The 27,025-nt window shown below is 40.3% G+C and overlaps 1 protein-coding gene across 1 annotated transcript in view; it reads right to left on the bottom strand.

Annotated features, from left to right (window-relative positions):
• The window catches only part of adam19a (ADAM metallopeptidase domain 19a), a 191,074-nt gene that overhangs the window by 134,243 nt on the left and 29,806 nt on the right, over positions 1-27,025 (bottom strand). Inside the window, exon 2 of the mRNA XM_063900790.1 lies at positions 25,090-25,169. Coding sequence (XP_063756860.1) covers positions 25,090-25,169 — 80 coding nt within the window. The remainder of the gene's footprint in view (positions 1-25,089; positions 25,170-27,025) is intronic.

The raw sequence follows: 27,025 nt of genomic DNA, 5'->3' as shown, positions 1-27,025 counted from the left end.
AATGTGCTGCTTCCCTCGCTTCTCAGCTCATTTCATCGTTATGATAGATTATCTGATGCTTCCCATTCTACACCGCAAAACCACTTACTGATTCACACACTTCCATATGCACACTCATTCCCCACATCAAACTATTCATACACAAAACCACCTTCAAACAAACAAGAGCAAATCCAGCTCAGGCACACATCCATACACAGAGCCTTTTGAAATTGAAATGATATTGCAGTATCAATCTTTATCCAAGCAATTATGTGGAAAAAGATTGTAATTACCTCCAGCTCAGTTTGCTCTGACCAGGGCCAGCATTCATATCACTCTTTGCATTTTCTTCTATTTTCTTCCAATTCTGCATTCTTCACTTGAATCCCAGCCTCACAGTACCATTGGCAATCAATTTCCTATCATACAAAAGACCTTTAGGGGCTCTCCATTTCCTTTTCAAACAATGCAGTCCGAGAACATGGCTTGAATTAAGATGTAGCTACAGGCCATCTGCTGTACTCGGGAGGAGAAGGAGCAAATCAGTGCATTCCTCTGGCTGCTAACAAGACTTCTGAAAAGTGTACATTCCTTTTTACATCTGTTAAGTCCTCATGCTGTCTGATTATTGCTTCCGGTACTTGCTGAGGCACTGGGACCAAACCCAAGCCTGGTAGATATAATTGAGCCCAAATGCGACATGACAGGATTATCTGGCCAGAGTCAGAGCAGGTTATCTATAAATTCATTTTCTGCAGAATCCATGTGTGCTCCAAATGTTTTCCAATTTTCCGGAAAGTGACTGGAGAGCAGAATTGGATGCAGAGAGGACCCTGGTGTGACAGCTTCAGATGTCTCTGTGCAGCTGGCCGACTTCCTGGAAAAGAGATATGAGATCTCCCTTCTGCTCAGCTTTGTTTCTTCCAGATCCTGCTTTTCAAAGCTGTTGACTGAAGTCATTTCAAATTCCCTGTTAGTACTGTTCCAATGTCGAATGTCAGGACTTCTTACACCGTGAAACCTTGTCTCTTATGAAACAAATCTCGATACTAATGTGCTTAGGAGGATATGTAATTGCATGTGGAATTCAGTCGGCTGGCAATGTCCTATCCGATCTGAAGTGAGACGTTCTCTAAGGTGACACACGCCGGGAGTGTCTTAGTGCGACTTGTCATAATGCATCAATGTCTGATTTTCAAAGCATCGGAAAGGTAATCCAGTTTATCGTCTTCGCTTCCTAGATTGGCACAGCCCAACCACTTTCATTACTAATACGTGTGTCTGGATAACCAGTGATGTGAGTACTATGCATCAATTGATGTATCGCAGGAGTCATTATCTGACAGAACAAAGACCAGGCTCTAGTCTGGCCAGGTCCAATTTATATTTATATATAGTGTAATCATTTTGCATTTTTCTGTCAATTTATACAATAATCGATTGGATCAAATGGTGCGAAAATGTCATTAGTCAACAAACTTAGCTATCTAAATAATGTTGAACATATCAGTAAAATGTTGCAAGAATGGCAATACTTTATCCACTCCTCTTCATCCTTTACCTCCTCCCCCTTGGCACCATCCTCCGTCCCCATGATGTCCAATTTCACGGTTATGCTGACGACACACAGGTCTACATATCCATCAAACCCAACGCTGCCCTGCCCCCCATCTGCCTCCAGGACATCAGGAGCAGGATGAGCCGTACCTTCTCCGAGCTCAATGGGAGCAAAACGGAGGCCCTGCTTATTGGTTCAAAATCCACCCTCTCAAAAGCTCCACCCCCATTTTTCCTTGTTCCATTTCCACCAAAGTCAAGAGCCTTGGTGTCATTCTGGACAGCTCCCTCTCATTTGCACCCCACATCAAAAACATCACCCGGACTGCATTCTTTCATATACGAAACCTCTCCAGACTCCGCCCATCCCTCTCTCAATCCAGCACTGAAGTCCTGGTTCATGCATTTGTGATATCTAGGTTTGATATCAGGCCTTCCCATCAAACTCCAAACCATTCAGAACTCTGCAGCACCGGATCATCAATCGCACCAAATCCTCTGACAGTGTGACACAATCACCACATTCAAGTCTCTCCTCAAAACCCACCTGTTCAGATCAGCACTGTAGTGCTACATGTTCCCTGCTACTGTCCTTTTGCACTGTTTTAAACCGTAGAATATTTTAGTTGTAAGGTGTCCTTGGGTGCTTTGCAAGGCGCCTCTAAACAGAATGGTTTTTTAATTATTATATTATAGTGATTATCACATTATTTCATTTTTAATGGTATGTTTTGGCACATTCTGCACTTGGTTAAGGTTAGGGAAAGTTTAAGGTTATCGTGGGGAAAAAGTCCATAAGGACATCTTCGACATTGTCACCTTAAATAATCAATTGAGTAATATATAGAGTATGTGTACATCAAGTAGACAGGGTTAAACATTCACAGAGAAAAAAAAGTGCTTTTGATACATAGTTTGATCTATGAAATGCAGGGGAGACGAAATGAATTACTTCTTGTCCACTGGTGAAGCAACATATTACTCTCTATATTCCCCTAACCTTAACAAAAGGCTTTGTATTTTAACCAGAACTAGAAGTGATGCTTTGGTTGGTTATTACAGAAATGTGCGTTTGGGCTGGCAGTGTTCAGACACAATAAGAAGTGATTCTCATTGTGTTGATAAAACACAATGTAGGCACTAAGGTGTTTGCTTCAAAATGTATTTGCTAGACTAGTTCTCAGGCAACAGAGTCCCTGTATGATACCACCCAGAAAGCTGATCTGAGAGATGTGTGAGGGAATTTGACAGTGTTTTAATGTGCTGCCTGTTTGTTGACAGGCAGCCAGCACCCTTATCTCTGAGGACAAGAGAGATAGTTTAGGGAGGTGCTTATCCTGAGAAAAAGGATCTGATTTCTGCCTGTTGTCATGGTGAATGTAAAAAAGAAGTGTATTTTAAGTTGAGCGTTTGGTTTGTGTTCTGGTTGCTGGTGTCACACTCCATGTCTTTGCCTGTGTGTTTTTTATTAGTCACGGTTGTGTGTGCCGGCATCTGCGTACAGAACGAAAAGGCGAACTGCTCACTATTCAAACTATAAATCTGCTTTGAAAACAAGTCGTATCCCATTTGTGCTCCTTGAAATATCCCTAAACCCCAGCAGACTGACATCTCCCTGCTCATTGTCAAAGATGTCTCTGTATTCTAAAGAGAGCTTGATCAAAGGAGTCTCTCCTATTGGAACAGCACAGCTGTAGACTCTCCCTCCATGGCGTTCAGAAAGCCAGCCCCGCTGCGATCAAAACACGACTCCCAACAGATCTATGCATGCTCTCTTTTTACTGCTGTGGTACATCTGTTAATATCTCTTTCCCCTACCTTTCTCCACCTAAAACACTTCATTATATATAAACTGTAAATCCTTTTATCCTTTAAGCTGGCTTCAATTTTGATTTGAATTACAGGAACATAAGCACTAGCAAAAATAAATAACCATGATTGCGTTCAAAAGCTTAGTTAAAGACCTTGAAGGCATTCTTTATACTTCTGACAAGCTATGTTTAGATGTACCATCTACACCTCTTTTTGTAAAAGGGACAAGTTGCTGGAAATATTTAACTGCAAAATAAAAAGCTTGTATTGCGGACTAAGTCTGAGGAAAATAATTTTATATACACTGCTTGGCCAAACAAAAGGTCACACACTCTAATATTCATTGGACCGCCTTTAGCTTTGATTACAGCACACATTCGCTGAGGCATCGTTTCCACAAGCTTCTGCAATGTCACAACATTTATTTGTCTTGCATTCATTTTTAGCCAAGATCTTGTTTTGATGACTGGAGATTCAGACCACTGCACAAAGTCTTCTCCAGCACATCCCAAAGATTCTCAATCGGGTTCAGGTCTGGACTCTGTGGGGGACAATCCATGTGTGAAATGATGTCTCATGCTCCCTGAACCACTCTCACAATCTGAGCCCGATGGATCCTGGCATTGTCATCTTGGAACATGCCCGTGCCATCAGGGAAGAACAAATCCATTGATGGAATAACCTGGTCCTTCAGTATATTCAGGTAGTCAGCTGACCTCATTCTTTGGGCACGTTGCTGAACCTAGACCAGACCAACTGCAGCAAATCCAGATCATAGCACTGCCCCCCACAGGCTTGTGACCTTTTTTTTGGCCGGGCAGTGTATTTCCTAATGGATAATGGCTGAAGCAACAGAACAGGAAGAATTGCTTGCAAAAGAGTTCCATCTATAGTTTAGAATTTGATGAAAGATAAGATGAAACAACTCTGGGTCCACTTACTAGTAGGGATGCACCGAAATGAAAATTCTTGGCCGAAACCGAAAACCGAAAATGAGGAAACCAAGGCCGAAAACCGAAACACCGAAATAAATTATTATTCCAATTATTAGTACCATTGCATTTATGGCTATGACTGTGTGCTAACCTTACTAAAAATCAAGGCGTTGCAATTCAAAGAATAAATAAATCACGAAATTATGAAAATATTTATTTAGAACTGACATTATGCACAATATAAAATAAAATGAAATGTTTAACTTGACCACACATGTGTAGCCTACATGAAATAATAATGTACAGGCCTGTAAACTGACTGGCCTGCTGAAATATTGTAAAATTAAATATGTTCTCTCATAAAAAAACAAAGTGCATTTAAGTCAAGTGCATCGAAACTCTTGTGAATTAAGCAGAATCTTTTGCAGCTTGAAATCTGTGTCGATCCACTGTGCAGTTAGACTGAGCATACTCGTGATGCTGACGTCTGAGCTCCATATATCGGTCGTGAAACTGATTGCTGAAATATCAGATGCCATAAGCTCATGGACGTGAGTTGCAACAACATTGAACAGCTCAGGTAAACATACGTCTGAGAAATGTCGTCTGCTCGGTATGGCATAACGGGGCTCAATGTGCTCTATCAGCCTACGAAATCCCACGTCCTCTACAACAGAGAACGGCTGATCATCTAAGGCAATGAATTCCATCATTTTTTGTGTAATGCCCTTAGCCTTGGCACCATCACTGGGAAACTTTTTGGCCTTTTCAAAAACGTCTGCCACAGACGGAGTCGGTGTGCTCGGAATGGCTTTCCTTTTCTGTGCCGCGTTTTTCTCATATTCAGAATAGCGATCGGGATGTTTTGATTTAAGATGATGAATTAAACCCGACGTGGAAAAACTCTTTGCAGATATACCCCCTCTAGAAATATCGGCTTTACACGTATTGCAAATTGCTATTCGTTGTTCTTTTTCAGACACAGTGAATTGCGTAAACACCGCAGACATGTTGGCCCGAGTGCTGTTCGCGGTTTTTTGCTTGCGTCATCATCACAACGTTCTGTTTCGGCCTTGTTGTTTCGGTGACAAAAGTGTTTCGGCCGAAAACAGAAAATGCACTTTTGGGCCATTTTCGGCCGAAAATTTTCGGTGGCCGAATTTTCGGTGCATCCCTACTTACTAGCATGTTTCACAGCGTTTATTCGTGCCACATCGTCTTCATCCAGCTTTCCCAGTTGGTATGGAACTAGAAGTGAAATGTTTTTATGTGTAATTTTAAGAAATATGTTAAAGAGGCCTTGAAGCTGAGGAGGAAAGTTTATTCTTGTCCTTGGTTTAAGTACTTGTACAGAGGAATGGAAACTTAAGTTGCAATAACTAGGCAGTAAGAAAAGATCATGTGCCTCTGCTGAAAATACATATTTGTTCAAAAAATGTCTCTTACTTGCCATATGGAAAAACATTTCTGCAACATAAACAGACCGTCATGGACCGTGGGAAAGACCAGATGGATACATGGTGTCAACCGCAACTGTGATATATCCTGTTTCGCAGCTTTCAAACGCATGGAACACTGTTTGGTTACTGAAATCATCTGATTTGTCACACTCTTCTGTGTGTTAAGCGGAGGAAGGAGGACCCTCTGGAATTCTAAGAGAGACGCATTTTCTTATTTCTTAAGAGTCTAATGGAATATGACAAGACGTAATGAAGCACTGCCCCCGGTAAGATAGACTATATAAAATATAACTATAACTACGACAATAGAGAAATATTAACATCTTGAAGCAGTCATTCTAAAATAAAAAATGGTGTGACAATGAATGATTGACAAACCTGAAGGATTTCATGGCGTTAAGTGAGAGAACAGAAGCTCAGTTATTCACACTGTTTCTTGAACGACCTGCTTGAGGAGAGAAGGCTCCCAGGATCTGATTCCTCTTTGAGATCACTTCTTAAAACCCACTTTCATTAATATTTTATGTCATGTCTCCTTTCATTGCTTTTTTCTTTTCCTTTGGTATAATGTAATCGTCATGTTTATTTTTCAGTTTCCAGCTATACATTTATTGTCTTGACTTTTGTTGTGAAGAATGTGAAAGGTGCTCTACATACAAAGTTAAGGGCATTATTATTAATAAGGTTATATGTGAGTCAGTGTTATCAGGCTTCATTAAACTACTGTATATTTACCTGGTATTGCATCGAAGAGATTGCAAGTAAAAACAATCTTTTCAATCTTGACAGTATGATCAATAAATGATGAATGTTAAAAGGTGTAATTGACTCACAAACACACACACACACACAAGGAAACAAGCCAACGATTGATAAGATGACGTTTGGTGGAGGTGTGGGAAGATTCTATTTGCTCATTACGTCTCTGCACTGGGGGAGACCTGCCTGCAGCGTGATTACAGCAGTCCATCTTACATGTTGTCTGACTGAGATCATTTCTAGAGAATTAAATTAGAGCTAAGTTAAACTATTCATCAGGATGCTTGCGTCCCCCCCCCTCAGGAGCCCTCTGGATACAATTGTCAGAATCGCTGATCTCTTTTACAACATGTCTTCTAAGAATCAGACCCACCAGCCCAACCTCCAGCAAAATGAGAACAGGTACAAGGGATTTAGACGATATGATCTCAATGTTTAGAAAAACACAAGGAGGATTTTGTCATACAAAACTTCAATGTTAGTGATCTGACAAACAACTGGTGATACATATCTGGGACAGAATCACGGAAATAAACAATCAATGTCATGTCAATTGGCACGTTTACTGATGAGCAATGTTGACTTTTAATTCAATCCCAGGGCCTATCTTCTCTTTCCCAGAAAAAGGGTATTGATCCAGCCAATGGCCATGTCATACGCATTATCAGGAAAGCCATATGGGAAAACACAAATCAACAAAGTCTGAAGTGTATTAACTAGTCACATACCGAATTAGAAAAAGAGGAAACATTTTGTTCCACAACAAAATGTTTCTTGACTTTTGACTAATTGTGGTTTGACGCAGATATTCATGGTCTCCAGAGGATTATTCCAAAGGATTGTTGAACCCTATGACCATTCATAACTTAGTTAGTCCCAGCAAACCAGCTATAGGTGCATACGCCATCAAATGGACTGGCGCGTAGGACAAACAAGGAGCAGTTGGCGATCTTTCCAAGCATAAAGATGACGTCATTTGTAGCAGATCCTAGGCAACACAGATGTGAAATGTAAAAATCGTTCTTAAGGCAGATTACACGTCAAGATTATATTTTTTACATTTTCTTTGCGAAAAGACTTCTAAAATGGTAGCATGAAATAAAAATGGGGGCTTGTCAGGGCAGCTAGCAGAGCTTTAGAATGAAGTTGAAAAGTAAACTGTGGGTTTTATTATCACAGTTATTTGCGCAGCCGGCCACTGATGTCATGTGTTTGTGTCCAGATGGAGGTTTTTTGGAGATGGTTCCACTTATTGCTCAACATAAGTAATATGAGGAAGGAAGCAGATGTACACCGGGGATAAGCCATCCTAGCATTGCTTAACATCTTATTGTCAATCACACAGGAAAACAAACCGAGTGTCAGCACAGCTGTGTCTCCAGCACCTCAGGTTCAATTGCATTTAATTTCATTAAATGCAATGTGTCTGTGCAATACAAACGCCAGACTTTGACAGATTTGCAGACAGAAAATGAGTATTATACACTTGTGCAATCCCAGGGACAATCATAAATAGTTAATATGATAGTTTACCGTTCTTTTTTGCATCTTTCACAGCAGGAGCTCACTGCTACACTGCGTTTGTATTCTGATAAACTGTCACTCAAACCGTAGGATGTCTTTGATCTTCTGTCGGAGTTTGTTTGGGATAATGGCACACTTTGCCTTGTCTGCTCTTCCCCTAAATACTCCTTTCTCAGATCGACAATTTGGATTTGTCAAACAAATGTGTAACTGCTAGTGTCAATAATGTCTGCACTACATTAACGTATGCTAGTGCTGTGGTCACTGGACTGGTTTCCTGTCAAACACAAATGGAACAGTGCTTTTACTGCAGTGTTGTCAAAATATCTCAACAGAGAAAGGCTGTTCTGGCTTAAAGTGAGATAAAGGAGGTACCTCAAAATTGACAGTACCAAAGCTCCCCAAGAACTCAGAAGCAAAATAATCTGGTAAAAACAGATTAGCAAGGTTTTTGATAAAACATGTGGTTTTAGGTTTTTTAATTAGATTATATCTAAAAAAATTATAATTGTCAAAGCTGTTTGCTGGCAAAATTATTTGTAAAATACTGTCATTGGCCATTATTTTTGTATGAAGCTTTTATGAGCAGTTGTAAACGTAAAAAAGAAAGATAGATGCAACGCAAACCTCTTGAAAAACTTTACGTGTTAATATTTTTACCGCAATCATGGTCCGAGATTGGTAAAAGTGGCATAGTATGTAAGCAAGGTACTGTCAAATGTTCCATAATGGAAACATTTTTTCGATGTACTTCCTCCAAGACCATGTGCTAGTACCCGCACAATCCTAATTTAGGCTATTAGGTTACAAAAGGTTTACTTAAAGAAGCACTACTCGCTACTGTTTTCCAAAACCCCTCAATAATGATAAGTGTAAGCAACATTTCTTATTTTTACATCAATCTGACAACATAAGCAGTCCTTTTTATTCAAGTGTTCCTATGAATTCAATATTCCCTCTTCTTTGAGCTCTGGTTTGGTCTCCACCAACACTGGAAAAACTGAAACGCTGATTATAATGTCAACAAATTTCACATTAAGGAATTTGGTTAATTTAAAACAATAATGATGAACCTATTATTTTTTTATTCAAACATAATAATATTGCTTTCAACTAACCTAATAGTTATGTGAAATCTGTTAATGTGATACATTTAATTAAAGCCAACGTTTCAGTTTTTTCAATGAACTCCTTCCAAAAAAATATCTGGTTCTAAATGCTTTCGACAAGTGTGTCTGCTGTTTGCTACTGAGCATGGAATTGTACAAAGGGTATATCAAAGACTCATTAAATATTCATTACAACAGCTTTAAGGAACAGTTTAAGTCTAGAACTGATAGAGCAGTGGTTCCCAACCTGTGGCCCGCGGCCCCCATAATGGGCCGTGAAGGTATTGCAAGTGGGCCGCCAAATAATTTGCAAAACATAAAAATATGTACAGTGGGGCAAAAAAGTATTTAGTCAGCCACCAATTGTGCAAGTTCTCCCCTTTAAAAAGATGAGAGAGGCCTGTCATTTTTATCATAGGTATAACTCAACTATGAGAGACAGAATGAGAAAAAAAATCCAGAAAATCACATTGTCTGATTTTTAAAGAATTTGCTTTCAAATGATTGTGGAAAATAAGTATTTGGTCAATAACAAAAGTTCATCTCAATACTTTGTTATATACCCTTTGTTGGCAATGACAGAGGTCAAACGTTTTCTGTAAGTCTTCACAAGGTTTTCACACACTGTTGCTGGTATTTTGGCCCATTCCTCCATGCAGATCTCCTCTAAAGCAGTGATGTTTTGGGGCTGTCGCTGGGCAACACGGACTTTCAACTCCCTCCAAAGATTTTCTATGGGGTTGAGATCTGGAGACTGGCTAGACCACTCCAGGACCTTGAAATGCTTCTTACGAAGCCACTCCTTCCTTGCCCTGGCGGTGTGTTTGGGATCATTGTCATGCTGAAAGACCCAGCCACGCTTCATCTTCAGTGCCCTTGCTGATGGAAGGAGGTTTTCATCAAAATCTCACGATACATGGCCCCATTCATTCTTTCCTTTACACGGATCAGTCGTCCTGGTCCCTTTGCAGAAAAACAGCCCCAAAGCATGATGTTTCCACCCCCATGCTTCACAGTAGGTATGGTGTTCTTTGGATGCAACTCTGCATTCTTTCTCCTCCAAACACGACGAGTTGAGTTTTTACCAAAAAGTTCTATTTTGGTTTCATCTGATCATATGACATTCTCCCAATCCTCTTCTGGATCATCCAAATGCCCTCTAGCAAACTTCAGACGGGCCTGGACATGTACTGGCTTAAGCAGGGGGACACGTCTGGAACTGCAGGATTTAAGTCCCTGGCAGCGTAGTGTGTTATTGATGGTAGCCTCTGTTACTTTGGTCCCAGCCCTCTGCAGGTCATTCACTAGGTCCCCCCGTGTGGTTCTGGGATTTTTGCTCACCGTTCTTGTGATCATTTTGACCCCACGGGGTGAGATCTTGCGTGGAGCCCCAGATTGAGGGAGATTAGCAGTGGTCTTGTATGTCTTCCATTTTCTAATAATTGCTCCCACAGTTGATTTCTTCACACCAAGCTGCTTACCTATTGCAGATTCAGTTTTCCCAGCCTGGTGCAGGTCTACAATTTTGTCTCTGGTCTCCTTTGACAGCTCTTTGGTCTTGGCCATAGTGGAGTTTGGAGTATGACTGTTTGAGGTTGTGGACAGGTGTCTTTTATACTGATAACGAGTTCAAAAAGGTGCCATTAATACAGGTAACGAGTGGAGGACAGAGGAGCCTCTTAAAGAAGAAGTTACAGGTCTGTGAGAGCCAGAAATCTTGCTTGTTTGTAGGTGACCAAATACTTATTTTACCGAGGAATTTACCAATTAATTCATTAAAAATCCTACAATGTGATTTCCTGGATTGTTTCCCCCATTCTGTCTCTCATAGTTGAGGTATACCTATGATAAAAATTACAGGCCTCTCTCATCTTTTTAAATGGGAGAACTTGCACAATTGGTGCCTGGCTAAATACTTTTTTGCCCCACTGTATATATATTAGGGCTGTCAAATGAACGCGTTAACACGAGATGGTGAATTTCTGGAATTAACGGCGATAATATTTTTTAACGCATTAGCCCTGATTTACCCACAATTCAACCCCCGCCGCGTCATTCCTCGTCACGTAAACGGCATGGCTGACACGAGTAAGATGGAGGAGTACGAGGAACCCGTTGGCCCTCTGGATGGACAGTTTCGAGTATAAAAACAACAAAGATGGAACAGTAAACAAACATGTTGTGGTTTGCTCACACTGCAGGAAGGACTTTTCGTTTCACCGAATCACCTCGAGCCTTAAGTATCATCTTAACGCCAAGCATTCATTTGTTGGGGCTTCAACTTCAGGTGTTACGCCTGGCATGCGTCAGACCACCCTCACCGAACGCAGGGCATTAAGTAAGTCTACGTCTGAGAAGCTGACAGACACAATTGCCAGATGGATAGCCAAGGACTGTAGACCGATTAGTATTGTTGAGGACACGGGCCTCGCAAAAGTTTTGAAAGTGGCAACTTTAGACGCATTCTACAAGCCACTGTCGAGAGGCACAGTGATGACTAAAATCAACGAACTATATGACGCAAAAAAGAAAACGAAGGAAGAGGATTAGGCTTCAGCGGAATATGTTGCTTTGACAGGAAACCACTGGACATCCGTGAGTAACAACAATTATCTGGGTGTGACGCCACACCACATCACTAAAACCTGGGAACTGAAATTGTTTGCTTTAACCGTAATGAAAACAGAACAGCATCACTTTGCAGAGGTAAGTGCTCAACAGTTTCAAACCGTGGCACACAAGTGGAAAATTGAAGGAAAAATCACAACTATAGGGACGGACAGTGCACGCAATATTACAGCTGCAGCTAAACTGCTGCCATATGAGCACATGCCCAGCATCGCTCACATGCTACAGAGAAGCATCAACGTGAGCCTCTCTGATGGTGGATTTGCGAATGTGTTGGCCAAGTGCCGCAAAATTGTCGGTCACTTCAGACACAGCGCAGCAAGCACCATGGAGCTTCATGCACAGCAAGCGGCCCTGGGACAGCGGCAGGAGCCACTGATCCAAGACGTGCCAACGTGGTGGAAACGCGCCTGAACCGCAATCAAGCAGCAATAAAGCAACCCTGGACCAACAACACCACAAACTGGTTATGCTGTCGCCACCAGAATGGGACAAACTGCACAGACTGAGCACTCTTCTAGAGCCGTGCAGGCAAGGAATGCACATATAATGTGAAAATTAAATTGAACTGATCAAGCTCAAATTAAATGTTTAACTGATTTGCCAGCATACCAACTGGTGTTCAAATAACTGAGATTCTGGGTGGAGAGGCCTATATCTCCTGCTCAGTAGTACTGCCTGCCCTCTGCCACCTGCGTCAAGTGATGAAGGTCTCTGAAGAAGACCCGGCCTATGTGGTGAGATTTAAGACAATCTTTATGGAAAACCTACCCTTCCACCAAGAAAATACTAACAATGCATGACTCAAGCTTGCAACTGTTAGGCTCACGTGGAGCGGCGAGACTGAACCCACAATACAAACACTGAGACAGGGATTGAGTTTAGAACAGGTCGTTTAATTACTGGAGGTGTGCAGCGGGCAGAGCGAGGTGACGAGGAAGACGGCTGGACGAAGCCGGCTAAATTAGCCTGGACGTTTGACCATGAGTGGAAATCTGACGAACTGTCGAAGACTGGAGATGATGATCGGGCTTTTAAGCAGGTGAAGGCGAGTAGCGGCAATCAGGATGCATGAGCAACAGCTGCAGAGGTGCCATTCCAAATGTGGGTCAGTCACGCCCAGCCGGGGAGACACACACCCACACAGGCAGACAGACAAAAACAGGGAAGTGGCAATGTGGATCCTCACAGCAACGGCGCTGGATCCACGTTTCAAAGTCTTGAAGAGTCTGCCCAAGAGTGAAAGGGAAGAGGCATGAGGCACTTGGAGGCATGCTTTATGAACAATCACCCAGAAGGTCGCTGATTTCTCAAGATGGACCACCCAGGAAGAAAATTCACCTTCTACAGATGGGCTCAGATTCATAGTCAGATGAAGAGGTGCAACCTGACAGAGACATACTCAGGTACAAAGCAGAGCCAAGCATAAGTAAGGAGGACTGCCCGATGCAGTAGTGGGCTGCTCATTCAGGAGCACATGACAAGCTGGCCCTGCTTGCCCGAAAATATCTAGTGACTCGTGCATCCACGGTGCCGTGCGAACGACTCTTCTCAGTAACAGGCCATATTGTTCAGAAGAAGCGGTTCGCTTTACATTCAGAAAATGTTAACCAGTTAGTTTGCCTTAGCAACTGGCTAAAAGATGAATACACAAAAGGTAAAAGGGCCACATGTAATTGTGTGAAAGTGTTGTTGGAAGTTGGGTGTAATTCAAAATAGTTTTTGAATTACATTTTTGTTTTTGATATGTCATTAATAAAGAACAAATGTAATATCTGTGTCTTGTCATTTATCTCTCTGTTCTGAGAACAGTACACCGAAAATGTGAATGTTTCAGTCATATTTAGGAGTGTGATTAATCGAAATTAATTCAAGAAACCTTGTGATTAATTAGATTAACATTTTTAATCGTTTGACAGCCCTAATATATATATATATATATATAAAATATATAATATATTTTTTTTTTTTCAAAACTTCAATTGAAAGTTGATGGTAGGAACTTTCCCGCGGGACCACCTTGATAATGCACCTGATTGGTCGGTTTTGGTAAAAAAAACAAACATCCGTAGTGTATAATTAAGGGTTAATGTGCACCCGACAGGCTGATCAGGGAGCCCGACGGGAAGCGAACTCTTGCTCCTGGCTGAGCCTACATGCTGCATTTACAGCATTTTTTTAGGCCTATTAATTTAATGCACTTGTGGCTCGTTGTGATGTTTGGGTTTTTTTCTGCACCATTGTATGTGTGATTTACCTCACTACATCATGTAACATGTGCAATTGGTATCAGAATGCATTTCTGATGAAATCGTTATTAATTTGCCTATTGCAGACAGCCCCTCACTTTTTAGTTTCTTGTTTCTGTTTGTTACTGATGGGCAGCTCCTTTTATAAATGAAATAAATAGTCATTTGAGAACTTTATTAAGCCTCCGTATCGTTTATGGTTGAATGAAGGCCGTGGATTTTTTTTTTTATTCTTAAGTGGGCCCTTAGTCGAAAAAGGTTGGGAACCGCTGTGATAGAGGAATCGATACAATAAATACCCCCGTTGTGTAAAGTACCTTCCTTACTTACACCCCAGGTCCGTACTATGACTAAGAAAGTACTTGTAGTCAAGATGTGCATCTCGGAAATGTACAGAACATTAAACACTCCTCAAGCGTGCATTTTAAATTGGATATTGTGCAAGTGAATTAATATTCAATAAACCCACTACTTCAATTTACCTTTTACTGCAGAGCTGCAGCTGCACAGGTATTCATTATAGGACAGTCATCAAATATTGACATTTCTTCAAGCAATATTGGATACGTTCATACAGCCTGCACATATAAAATAATCAATTATCTGCTGTGCATTCAATCAAAGCAGGAAACAGGTTTTGCTGGAAAAGAAATGCAGGAGTTTTTGCAATCTCTTCCCAGACATTGTGGTTGAAAGTTCTTTAAAACGTTAAGCCTTTTGAAACTCAAACAATAGTCTGCTCTTCCTGACATGAGCAGTAAATGAATTCAGATGTGTGGAACACAATCTGCTGCTTTGAAGTGCAGCAGACATTTTTTTCTAGAAATGTAAATCCACCCCCTGAATATTTTACAGTGCTCGTCCGCCCACACAAAGCCTACATTATTGTGCTGCAACGTTTCAAATTAAGACTGACAGCTTGGATTTGTATGCAGAAACAACAGTTTCAATTTGTTTGGCTTCTATAATGCAAAGGCTGGGACAATGTCTGAATTCAGGAGTATAAAAAAAAGAAGCAAACACACATTTTCACACAGTAAACAGTGGACACACACCATGCTGTCCTCACACTGCTGACCCTGCAGCCTGACATTGGATGATACTGAGAGGGAGTACGACACCTACATTCCGGGTGCACTCCATTTGACTTCATTTAAATGTTTTTGTAATATTTGTTAAATTCTTATGTAAAAACCTCCATTAACTTCCATAACATAATGACATCACTCATGACTCCAAAATATTGTACGCGATAAGCTAAATGGCTGGTCATCTCTAAGCTGTTGTCATATCACACAGGAGCCAGCCAGCTAACCAATCAGAGCAGATTGGGCTCTGGTTTCAGACAGAGGGTGACAAGAGGTGCTGCAGCACAGGCAGTATGAGAAAAATAAAGAGCTTTCTGAACATTAAAGCATGGAGACATGTCCCAGTAGAGTCACACCTGAAAATGAGCACAGTAGGGCCCCTTACAGACGTGCGATAAATGCCACATTGTTGAGCTTCTCAGTTCAATGCAGAACATACTTTATAGCCACCAGTGTATGACAACCAATCACCTTTGCTCTTAAATGGTAATTGACAGCATTTATATAGTGCTTTTCAAATGTACTGTCCACTTAAAGCTTTTCACAAAACATGCCAACTTATTGTTAAGGGTTTTGCTCAAGGACCCACTCTCTGTAGAAGCCTGTATTCACTCCTGTTTAGACACAAGAGCATGGTTAAGGTGCAACACTGAAGTTGGCTGATATTCCAGTTCCTCCCTTCTCCGATGTTGATGAATGTATATGGGCAATATACACTGTTCAAAATTACTAGGCAAGTTATATTTTGAGGATATTTTTTTTATTGACCTACAGTGCTCTCGCCAATCCAAAATGTTAATAAACCTCAAACCGTTTGATTCTTCTCCAATCTTTGGCACTTTGTGTCTTTTTTCCCCAATATGTTTCTTGTGACCCTGTTGACTATTTGCAACAAAACGTGTAATGGTTCTGTCAACACGCCCAAATATCTTGGCAATTTCAAGAGTGCTGCATCCCTCTGAAAGGAAGATGTTGGACTTTTCAGTCAGTTAAATCTCTTTTTTGGCCCATTTTGCCGTAGGAAAAGAAGCTGCCTAATAATTATGCACACCTTGACATAGGGTGTTGTTCCCCCTAGGACCCACCCTCCCTCATTACACAGATACACCTCACCTGATATGCTTTCATTTAATACGCATTTAAGTTTATACAGCTTGGAGTTTAAAAAAATATGCATACAAATGATGATAGGGTCAAAATACTCACTAATACTCTAATAATTGTGCACACAAAAGCCACAAAAGCAAAAGACAACACATTTTAAAAATGTGGCAAAGTTAATGCACCTTTGTAACTTTTGGAAATACTGTATGTATTTGTAATCCTGCCGTGGCTACAGATCTTGTCCCTTGTGATGTATAAAAGATTAAAATTGCAAAGGCAAAAAAACATTGCTGTGCAATTATGTTTTTCCAATTTTCCGGCCCCAAGTGCTTAAATTCAAACATATTCAACACTATCAGTTCCACTGTGTTGCTATGAGGTGAAACCCAAGCCCTGGCAAACGGCAGTGTGAAGGTGGGCTTGGCAGGAATACAGATAGCAGCTTATTGCTGACTTCGCTCGACAAACACAAAGCAGGGGAGCGTACAAACGCCAGATGTACACAAAGGAAGAGAGGGAAAAAGCAAATGTAGCATCATTGAAAAGACTGCAGCGCAGCTCCTTCCTGCTGGAGACAGCGCGGGACAATGTGATGAGCAGCTCTGACAACAAGCAAACATGTAATTGTGTTCTGTCTACATGTTGATACACCCTTCTATTGTTTTCACTCTAGAAAGTTTGCACATAAATAGGCACATTTAATTCCGCTGACAAAAAAAATAAGCAACTGTCACTCTTTCTTTGTAGCCGGAATGAAGAATTGGCAGCTATTTGACAGAAAGAACAAAGATAAATCATGTTGAAAAGGAATCAGTCATTCTGGAACAAATCCTCCCACTTTCTCTCTGCCCTGCTCAACTTCACAGGTATCTTGGGAAAGAATTGCCTGAGGCAGCAGTGAGTGTCAGTCTGGTCAGGTTCAAAGTGCAAGGAACGATGTCAATCCAATATTACAGCAGCACCTATTCCCTCCAGGAACACCCGTTCACAGGAGAACACAGCTAAGGAATTAAAACGAATGGTTGAAAGGAAACCCTTTGACTTCTGTTGATTCTGTAGAGCAGCATTGTATGCATGCCAACAGCAACTGTGTTTGATCTGCTGATTATCCCTATTACATTTGATACTTCACAGCCATATTAAGACCAACATTACTAAATAATTCATATCAAGCCAGCAGCAACATTTTAAGGATGCCATGATTTTTTTTTTTGTTGCTTAAGATCCCTGTATTAGCAAGTCTGACCTAGCAGCAGGTACAAATGGTCTCAAGGAAAATATAAATCAACACCAAATAATTGGCCTTGCCTTAAATCAACTGAATGTAATCATATGACATGAGCACATTTTTGATAGATTACTTACTATTTGAAAGGTCTTATCTTTACTGTCCCCTCTGCTGTACCAATGTAAATGTCCCTATGTAGTACAAAGAATGTCTGATTCTGCTAATGATCGCAATGGAGGATCAAACAATGGCTGTTGCTATAACTTGCTAAAGATAAAAGAGTTAAATGATTTTTCCAACTATAACTTCTGTGCAGTCTTTGGCGATTGATAATACGTACAGGATTCATTTCAAAACGAATATTCAAAGCTACACATGCAATCATCACAGCCCCAATGTTCCCTGTAAAGCTGAGAAATCAGCACCTCTTATTCTAAATCATGGTTGCTAAACAGCAGCGTGAGAGAATGTGTCTGCTGATGCAAGCTTGTAGAGAAGAGGGAGCCGAGCTTGAAGGCAAATATCTTGATTTGCCTCTCAATTTTCATCTTCACCCTCATCTTTGACCTCCAGCCTGGAAAGATGGATGGATTGATGGACTGATTAGTTATTCTTCACCATCATGAAGTCAGTCGTCCCAATAACAGAAACATTGAAGGAGGTTTTGTAAAACACAACAATTTGCACAACAAAAAAATAACCATTTCATTATAAAAAATAAAGCACTTGTTATTGGGTTGTGGAGAATGGTTGAAGGCCTCAGTCAAATAGATGCATAGTTCTGCAATACCCCATTAAGTGACTTGGAAAGCAAAGCCACTCTAGATTCCATATCCAGGAACATTTTCTAAAAAAGAGTAGATAGCATAATGAGGAGTCAGGAAGAGGTGCTTCCCAGATAAACCCCCACCACAAGTCATTCCACACTTATTCCATCATTTTCATTTCATAGAAAAGGAATAGAAATATCAACTGTGCACATACAGGGCAAGAAATCCAATCTCTGAGCTATTTAAGAGGGAACAGAGAGAAGTAGGAATAAATCTGCAACATTTATCCCAGTAAATTACTACTAAAAACATTTTCATCAAACAAGTCATAAATTATATGTACTGTACATGTAATGTTACTCTTCATTAGGTACAATGTTCAGATTGAGATCAAATGCAAGCGAGCTCTTTAATTACAGAGGAATAATATAAATATACATATATAGAGTGGTGGTTAGGGGGTTGTGGCTGTACTTGTAATATTAGGATTTTGAGGCCTTCATTTTTACAGGTTAACAGCTAAAAATAGCAGAGACATATGGTTTTAATAAAGAGCGAATTAGTCACAATATATTTGCTACCACATTTTTAACTGAAGCACAACACGACCATGCTGGACACTTATTATTTCTGAAAATATTTAAAGAGGATCACTTCTGCTGATGTTCAGGAGTATATCAGTATGTAGCATCTCTACTTTAAAGAGTCCTCTCCTGCTGATGTTCAGGTGTATATCAGTATGTAGTGTCTCTACTTTAAAGAGTCCTCTCCTGCTGATGTTCAGGAGTATATCAGTATGTAGCATCTCTACTTTAAAGAGTCCTCTCCTGCTGATGTTCAGGAGTATATCAGTATGTAGCATCTCTACTTTAAAGAGTCCTCTCCTGCTGATGTTTAGGTGTATATCAGTATGTAGCATCTCTACTTTAAAGAGTCCTCTCCTGCTGATGTTCAGGAGTATATCAGTATGTAGCATCTCTACTTTAAAGAGTCCTCTCCTGCTGATGTTCAGGTGTATATCAGTATGTAGTGTCTCTACTTTAAAGAGTCCTCTCCTGCTGATGTTCAGGTGTATATCAGTATGTAGAGTCTCTACTTTAAAGAGTCCTCTTCTGCTGATGTTCAGGTGTATATCAGTATGTAGAGTCTCTACTTTAAAGAGTCCTCTCCTGCTGATGTTCAGGTGTATATCAGTATGTAGCGTCTCTACTTTAAAGAGTCCTCTCCTGCTGATGTTCAGGTGTATATCAGTATGTAGCGTCTCTACTTTAAAGAGTCCTCTCCTGCTGATGTTCAGGTGTATATCAGTATGCAGTGTCTCTACTTTAAAGAGTCCTCTCCTGCTGATGTTCAGGTGTATATCAGTATGTAGAGTCTCTACTTTAAAGAGTCCTCTCCTGCTGATGTTCAGGTGTATATCAGTATGTAGAGTCTCTACTTTAAAGAGTCCTCTCCTGCTGATGTTCAGGTGTATATCAGTATGCAGTGTCTCTACTTTAAAGAGTCCTCTCCTGCTGATGTTCAGGTGTATATCAGTATGTAGTGTCTCTACTTTAAAGAGTCCTCTTCTGCTGATGTTTAGGTGTATATCAGTATGTAGTGTCTCTACTTTAAAGAGTCCTCTCCTGCTGATGTTCAGGTGTATATCAGTATGTAGTGTCTCTACTTTAAAGAGTCCTCTCCTGCTGATGTTCAGGTGTATATCAGTATGTAGTGTCTCTACTTTAAAGAGTCCTCTCCTGCTGATGTTCAGGTGTATATCAGTATGTAGCATCTCTACTTTAAAGAGTCCTCTCCTGCTGATGTTCAGGTGTATATCAGTATGTAGTGTCTCTACTTTAAAGAGTCCTCTCCTGCTGATTTCCAGGTGTATATCAGTGTGTAGCGTCTCTACTTTAAAGAGTCCTCTCCTGCTGAACTTCAGGTTTGGGGGGGGGGGGGCACATTGCCAAAAACAGCAGCTTCATTTTACAGCCTACTATTCAGAATGAATGTCTTAAAATGTATTTCATTTAGTATGAAGCATAAATCCATTTGGCTTGACAGTAAAGTGTAAAAAAGTGAAAAAATATAAATATTTAAAATGCATTTCTTCTGCTTGTAGGGTTACATACAACTAGAATCCTAACGACACTGAAAGAGCACAATGTGTCAAATTAACGTTTGGGGAAACACATTTTAAACATAAAATAAATGCGAGCACAGAAACTATGTCGTCGTCGGAGGGTTTCTATTGGCAACTGTTCTACAGGCATATCAGTGATTCTGTGTGTGTTAGTGTGTGATGCATGCTAAAGCTCCTTTGCTAGAGGCTACTGTAGACAAACCCCCGTCCTCACAGCGTCTGCACCAGGCGTTAGACTTAATCTAGCCAGGTTTAATGTCATTGGCATCTCCAGTGCGCTCGCTAGGTGAAAGATAATCTAATCACTAGGGAGACAGCAGGTACAGATGTGGGGTAGGTGGAAGATACAAAGTGTTCTGAGAGGACTCAGATTAAAAACAAAGAGCAGAAGAACAGAGGCCATGGTGGGTCTTCGAATTCCCAAGAAATAATTGAAGGACATAAGATAGAGTATAGAGCTACAACAACAATAGGTGACAGATGAAGCCTCTGACACTGAGGAACCTTGTCTAGTGTATGAAAAAAAAAGAAAGAAGTATGAAAAAAGGTGAAAGTATGAAAGAAGGTGAATGCTACCCAGATGTCCATGTAATGACTTTCGCACCTTTTTGATGATCTTCTTTCTGGACATGCAATTAAAATCATTCCCCGGATAGTGGATCAGGGTTATGTCCTCCACGTAGCCATATTTGTCAAGTCCTCCTTGAGCAATGACAATTACAGGCCAGATATACTCGAACGCGCCATGGCTCCTAATGCTGGGACATGGAACATTTACATCACACAGACAACCGCAGCTATGTGGATGAAGATAATATGGAATATAACAAGTATAGTTTGTGGTTTAGACCAAAAACTTTCCTGTCTTAAAATGTTACTTGTGTTTCAGATTCCGGATAGCCGATGAAATATGATCCAGGAAGTGAAGTTCTAGATCGAGCTAGCTCGAGCATCGTTATCATCATTTGTAATATCCATGTGACAACTAAACAGAAAGATATAAAAGAGTGATTTGAAAGGTAAGTATTTTGGCCTCACCTTTGACTGTGGACCTTCAGAGACATTCAGTGCTTTCCTACATTGCTCCACATACCCAGTGCATGGACTAGAACCTGTTTCCATACATAAAGTTTAAATCTAAGACCCGCTTCAACTCTAGATTGCAGTGATCAAATCAAGTGTGGACAAAGCTACCAGTTTGAGGATGGCTGGACATGATGCTGTTAAGTAAATGCCCAAGACATTCCTGTCATGCAGAGGAAAAGTCTTAGATATATGTCATAAATTCAATTTAATACTATACCTCACTTTTTAATTGCTTTCTAACTGCACTGATCTCTCCTGAGCTGGTGGCATACCCTTGTCTAATGCTGTCACCGGTCGGTTGGGCATCAATATTCACTCGTTCGCATGCCGATTAGCAGCGGCACTCTGCTATGCAGATTAATGCATGGGTCTGAATCATTCTGTGTAGTTACGTTTCTCAGCAGGTCTCCTCTTTCCCATTATCGTGAGCATTCAGATGCACAAGAGGCAGTCAGACGCCTCCAGTGATCACCGTCAATTACCGGAGAGCTGGCCTGAGTCCGTCGGTGAATCATCAACAAGAAGATGAGGATGAACTGAAAATGCCCGACGTGTTGCCATAATTTGATAAGTTGTCTAAACTAATCGGTGTCTAAACCCTTAGCTCCAGTCATTTTATTGTCCTTCCGGGGTTTAACTTTGCTACAGACAGAACTATTTTTGAACTTCAGGGGTCCTAAAAGCCACACCAGGTTTTGTGTATAACTTCATTTTCGTCGTACTGTAATTTTGAAAGATTTCACATTTACATTTATTTTTATCTATTAACTATAACTCAATAATACAAAAATCAGCTACGACTTTTTTTTTTAAGGAATTGTTTTGTCCTTCGTGACATTTTCCCAGTCTCTATTCTAATGAAATTAAAATGAAAGTCAGTCTGTCGTGTGTTTCAACTCTTCTTGAAAAAGAGGCCCTCGAAAAAGGTGATGGCACTCAAACCTATCATCATCTTTCCTGACTTGCCAAGGCAACCATCATTCCAAGCAGGGACATCTGTACAGCGAGGCCTTCAGCCACATTCCCAGGCATAGCTGGGTAAATCCAGGCAATTCATTTTTCATGTCAACAATAATGGCTATCACTGATATAACAAGCCAACCCTCAGATCATTACCCGACCATAGTTGCTCATCTGCACACATGCTTGAAAGAGTTTAAACAATGAGGAAGAGGAAACTTCAGAGAGTTCTTTGGACAGTACTTTGAAGTAAAAGGGAATGTAACCTGTTCTGTAATCTTAATGGCGCAAATTCTTCTACACCTGACCCCTTTATGGGAGTGTAAATGTAAGTATAGGCTTACACCTAGCTAAGCTGATTAGTAGAGCAGAATGGGCAATTGCTCAGGATTATCCATCAGTTAATATTAATCTATTGCAGTTACATCTGTGAATATACTAGATGTCATTACATTGGAAAATTGTCACCAATACATAGATTGTCCCCGAGGGTAATGTGACACATTTATTTTTCAAATGAGTTATGTTCCACTGAGTACGTCTCTTGGTCTTAGTTATTCTATAACCATATTCAAGATATCTTGATCAAAATATCTAATTAAGGGCCGAGGCATAGCTCAGTTGTTAGAGCTGGCTCCCAATGTATTGGGACCTGGTTCGGGACCATTTACTGCATGTCATCCCCGCTGTCTCCATGTTTCAATTATGTCTCTACAACAAGGGCACTGGTTGCCATGAAAAAATATTTTCAAAAATGGAATCTGTTTAAAACAAATGTCCAATTTCACTTATCTTATTATTTAACCCTTGACACTGAAATCGGTATTGCCTTTCTACTAACTGGTGGGTATGCTAGTAGGGGAGAGTGGGGCGACAATCTGGTTCAATTGATAGAGAGATGAGAGTATAACCACATTTGATAACATGAATAATTATCATTGACTAGCCTATATAAATCATGAAGGTACATTTACAACAGATTGGTACATGTGTTTATCTACCAGCTACATTTACCAGGATATATACAGTATCAAAGGCTGTATAGTTATTCTGATTATGATTTGGCTCTTTCATGTTTGGCATAAATTCCCTCCAAACTTGATTTATAATGTTGACGAAACAGGTGTCACAACCGTGCAGACACCAAAGCAGGCAGTGGCAGAGAAAGGATGATATCATTTTTTAACTTCAGCTGGACTTTTTTAAACTTGAAAAAGTCCCATTTGTCAATTTACCCCAAAATGGCTCAATTTACCCCTTGACCTGAATCAACTTACCCCCTTAGATGGGATGGGGCAGTTATATGAAGTTATATCTTCATGACCCTTTGTTATAGATGCAATATTTTCATTTTGATTGACAGAAGACATCCTGAAGTTAAGGTTGTCGTTGTCATTAGACTTCTATTTCATTTTTCCTTGCCTAGAGGACAACATAATTAAACATTATTATATCCCTCTGTAAGTTGTGATTATTTTCACATAAGTAGCCTTTTTAAGTGAGCAACTATCAAGGTCTCATTGAAGAAAATTAGCATTATAAATACAACTGTGTTTGCTTCATGTACAGTATGTTAGCTGCAAATTAACCTCAATGACAATTTACCCAAAGTACTTTTCAATCAGCTGATAACAGCTTGTTACATAATATATATTGTTGTTGGTGTATATGTAGGCAGATCAGAAAGAATATGTTAAGTAAAGAAAGGCCATTAGAGGTCATTACAGTTCACTGGAAAGAGTTTCAATTGTCCACCAGAGAGAACTGACTGCCCTGCATTCCCATGCGGAAGCAACTACACCAAGTTATATTCAAATTGAATCATTTCCAAGCTGCTCCTGCACTCCATCTGATACAGAACCTTTTTAGAACAGTTTTACAAACTAAGCCTTCTATCGTATCGTGTCCTGTTATTAATCCTTTTTTTTGGAATATGCTGTGCTAAGTAAAATCTGTCAGAACGTTCGACTGCTGGTGCACCACTGGTAAGGAACTCCTTTCCGCCTCATCATTTTTTGAAAGGGCACATAGTCTTAAATGTGCTTATCCTCCAACCTGTGTGTGTGTGTGTGTGTGTGTGTGTGTGTGTGTGTGTGTGTGTGTGTGTGTGTGTGTGTGTGTGTGTGTGTGTGTGTGTGTGTGTGTGTGTGTGTGTGTGTACCAGTCAGGAGGTTGTGGATGACGAGGTAGTGTGTGGGCTGTAAATGAGGGCGGTAAAAATCCTCCATATCAATATTAGCATCACAGTAACAAGCATCCCCTCAGGATAAAGGTACACAACAACAGACGTCTAACTCTCATCCATAAAACCAGACAGTGACTCAGGTGTGTTACATAAAATAAAATAAAGAAGGACATTGGTGTAGTTTTTGCTGATCAAATATGTAAGGTGAGATGATACCTTTTTCCCGTAATATCCTTTCTTTTTCTTACCACATGTTTTTTTGAGTATGGACAAATTCATTTGATGTGCAATTACGGAATTTTCCAAAACCGTTTAAGCTCTAGCATAGGAAAAATCTTTGTGTTTTATGGCTCTGTACTTTAATCTTGTGAGATGAAATAAGCACTGCTAGCTCGTGAGGCCACTAGCAGACCATTACACCAGGAACATAGATTGGGGCAATCATAAACAGTTAATATTTCCTTATAATGTGGCAGGACCGGTGTCTCGGAAACAAAGATCAGAGAAAGGGGTGATGAGATATCTGACCTGTGTCGAGGATCCGGCCTCCCTTTTGCTCCGGCTTTGCGACAGCCACTGCGCTGTCACCGTCCTTTCCCCCCGCAGCCCTGCAGCACAAAAAGCAGGAGGGAGATTAATACAATTTAAGGCTTCTGATCAATCACATTGGTCATAATTAATCAGAGATGTATGCCGTTATGTCAAGAAAAACAACGCTTTTGGGTCAGCCATAATCAGGAGCTGAAGTATGCTTCAAAAACCAAGCAACCTGGTTAAAGTCAGTTTGAAAATCACTTGTTTTACCACCCCTGATAACCAATGTTCTAGGTAAAGCTTGTTGATAGTTCAAGTTAATTATACATGTTACCCTTTAAAATCTTGAAATCAAAAACAAGAACAACCATTGGTGACAGTACACACAACAAACCTTCAAACAGACAAATACATTTAAATAAAACATAAATAGTATAGCCTTAAGAACAAACATGCTTTTGATGTTGATTTCATCACTGTATCTCTTGTCAAGGTTAAATCAGGAATAGGCTGTCATAGAGAACAGTTATTGTGAATGCCTCTGATATTTTACAGATGTGTACTGTAAGTGTTCTGTGTTCTGAAGAATGTGTGAAGCATATTTGAGTCCCTCACATATAACTACATTAAGTGTAGACGATGTTAAATACCTATCTCTGCTGACACTTTTTGCTAGGAGTAAAGAAAATCACATCAATGTCAAATTGTCTTTAACTTTTTCTCACGCCTGTGCAAAGGCCTTTCACCAACAATCTTTCTTCATATAAGATCACTCGAAACTGAAAATGAATAGGCCACAAGCGTTGGATTACGATCATTTTCTATTTTAGCATTTGTCTTACTGGCTTGATTTAAGTTAATGCACCAGTGCAGTTCTGTGGAATAATAGCTCCCATTTTCACTGAGCAAGGGTCTCAACAGGATGACTAGATTAGCTCAGATGAATCATGAGCCCACTTCAAATTGACAAAATCGCTTCTCGGGATGGTGAATTTAAAAGCGAGTGATTCATACGCGTCGGCACAGGCCAGCTATCCTTTCTATCCTGGATAGCATTGGAAGCATTTTCTTTTAGCAGAATAGCAGAGAGCATCACAGACAGAAGTGCTTTGGTATTTTCATTGCAACTCTGGGGATCCTTTAGCTGATATCATCTGGAAGACAGAACCAGATACAATTGTAATGGACTCGCAAAGACCTCAGTCTGCGGTTTATCAGGCGTCTGAATCAAACACACAGAGCGAAGATAAAGGAAGACAGAAAGACAAGCCTTTGTAATGATCTCCCTTTCAATGTTTACCAAATGAATAACACAGAAGGCTTTTAAACCCTGAGCCAAGAACAAGTGCCCGGGAAAGGAGAACAACAAACTGTTGAGTTTACGTTCCAATAGCCAATCAAGAGAATCAATTATCTGCTTAATACGGCAAAGGTAATCAACCCAACAGCAGGAGCACGGCATATGTGTTGTATGTCTTAATTGTCCCTCCACAGAACAAGGCATCTTCCCATCTCCTACCTTTTCCTGCCACATAAGACCCGATCAACCCTCCCATAGCAAGATGCCGAAAACAAGAACATGGAGATGATCTTCACTCTCAATGACACCAATAGCAAAATGTACTGTTGCTCAGGCTATTAGGTAGCTGAGAGATATGGAGTGTCCCAAACATGATGGAAGAATAGTTGATGCATCCAAAGGTGCCCTATTCTGAATACAAAGTTTATTCAGAGACAGATGATACTATTATTTTAGTTTGTGATGATTGAGTTCAACGTTGGTAAATCACTTCAATTTGTTAAGGTAAGAATCAAATATTTTAGCAAACCTTTTAATATCTTCTCGTCTCTTGTTTGCAGAAAGCAATGTACAAACATTATGATTTTTGGTCCTTAGTATTACGTTGTTTACAAATAGGGATGTCTAAAT

Source organism: Eleginops maclovinus, chromosome 14 (assembly GCF_036324505.1).
Source record: "Eleginops maclovinus isolate JMC-PN-2008 ecotype Puerto Natales chromosome 14, JC_Emac_rtc_rv5, whole genome shotgun sequence".
Lineage (NCBI taxonomy): Eukaryota > Metazoa > Chordata > Actinopteri > Perciformes > Eleginopidae > Eleginops > Eleginops maclovinus.
This window is presented reverse-complemented; position numbering and strand designations above follow the sequence as displayed.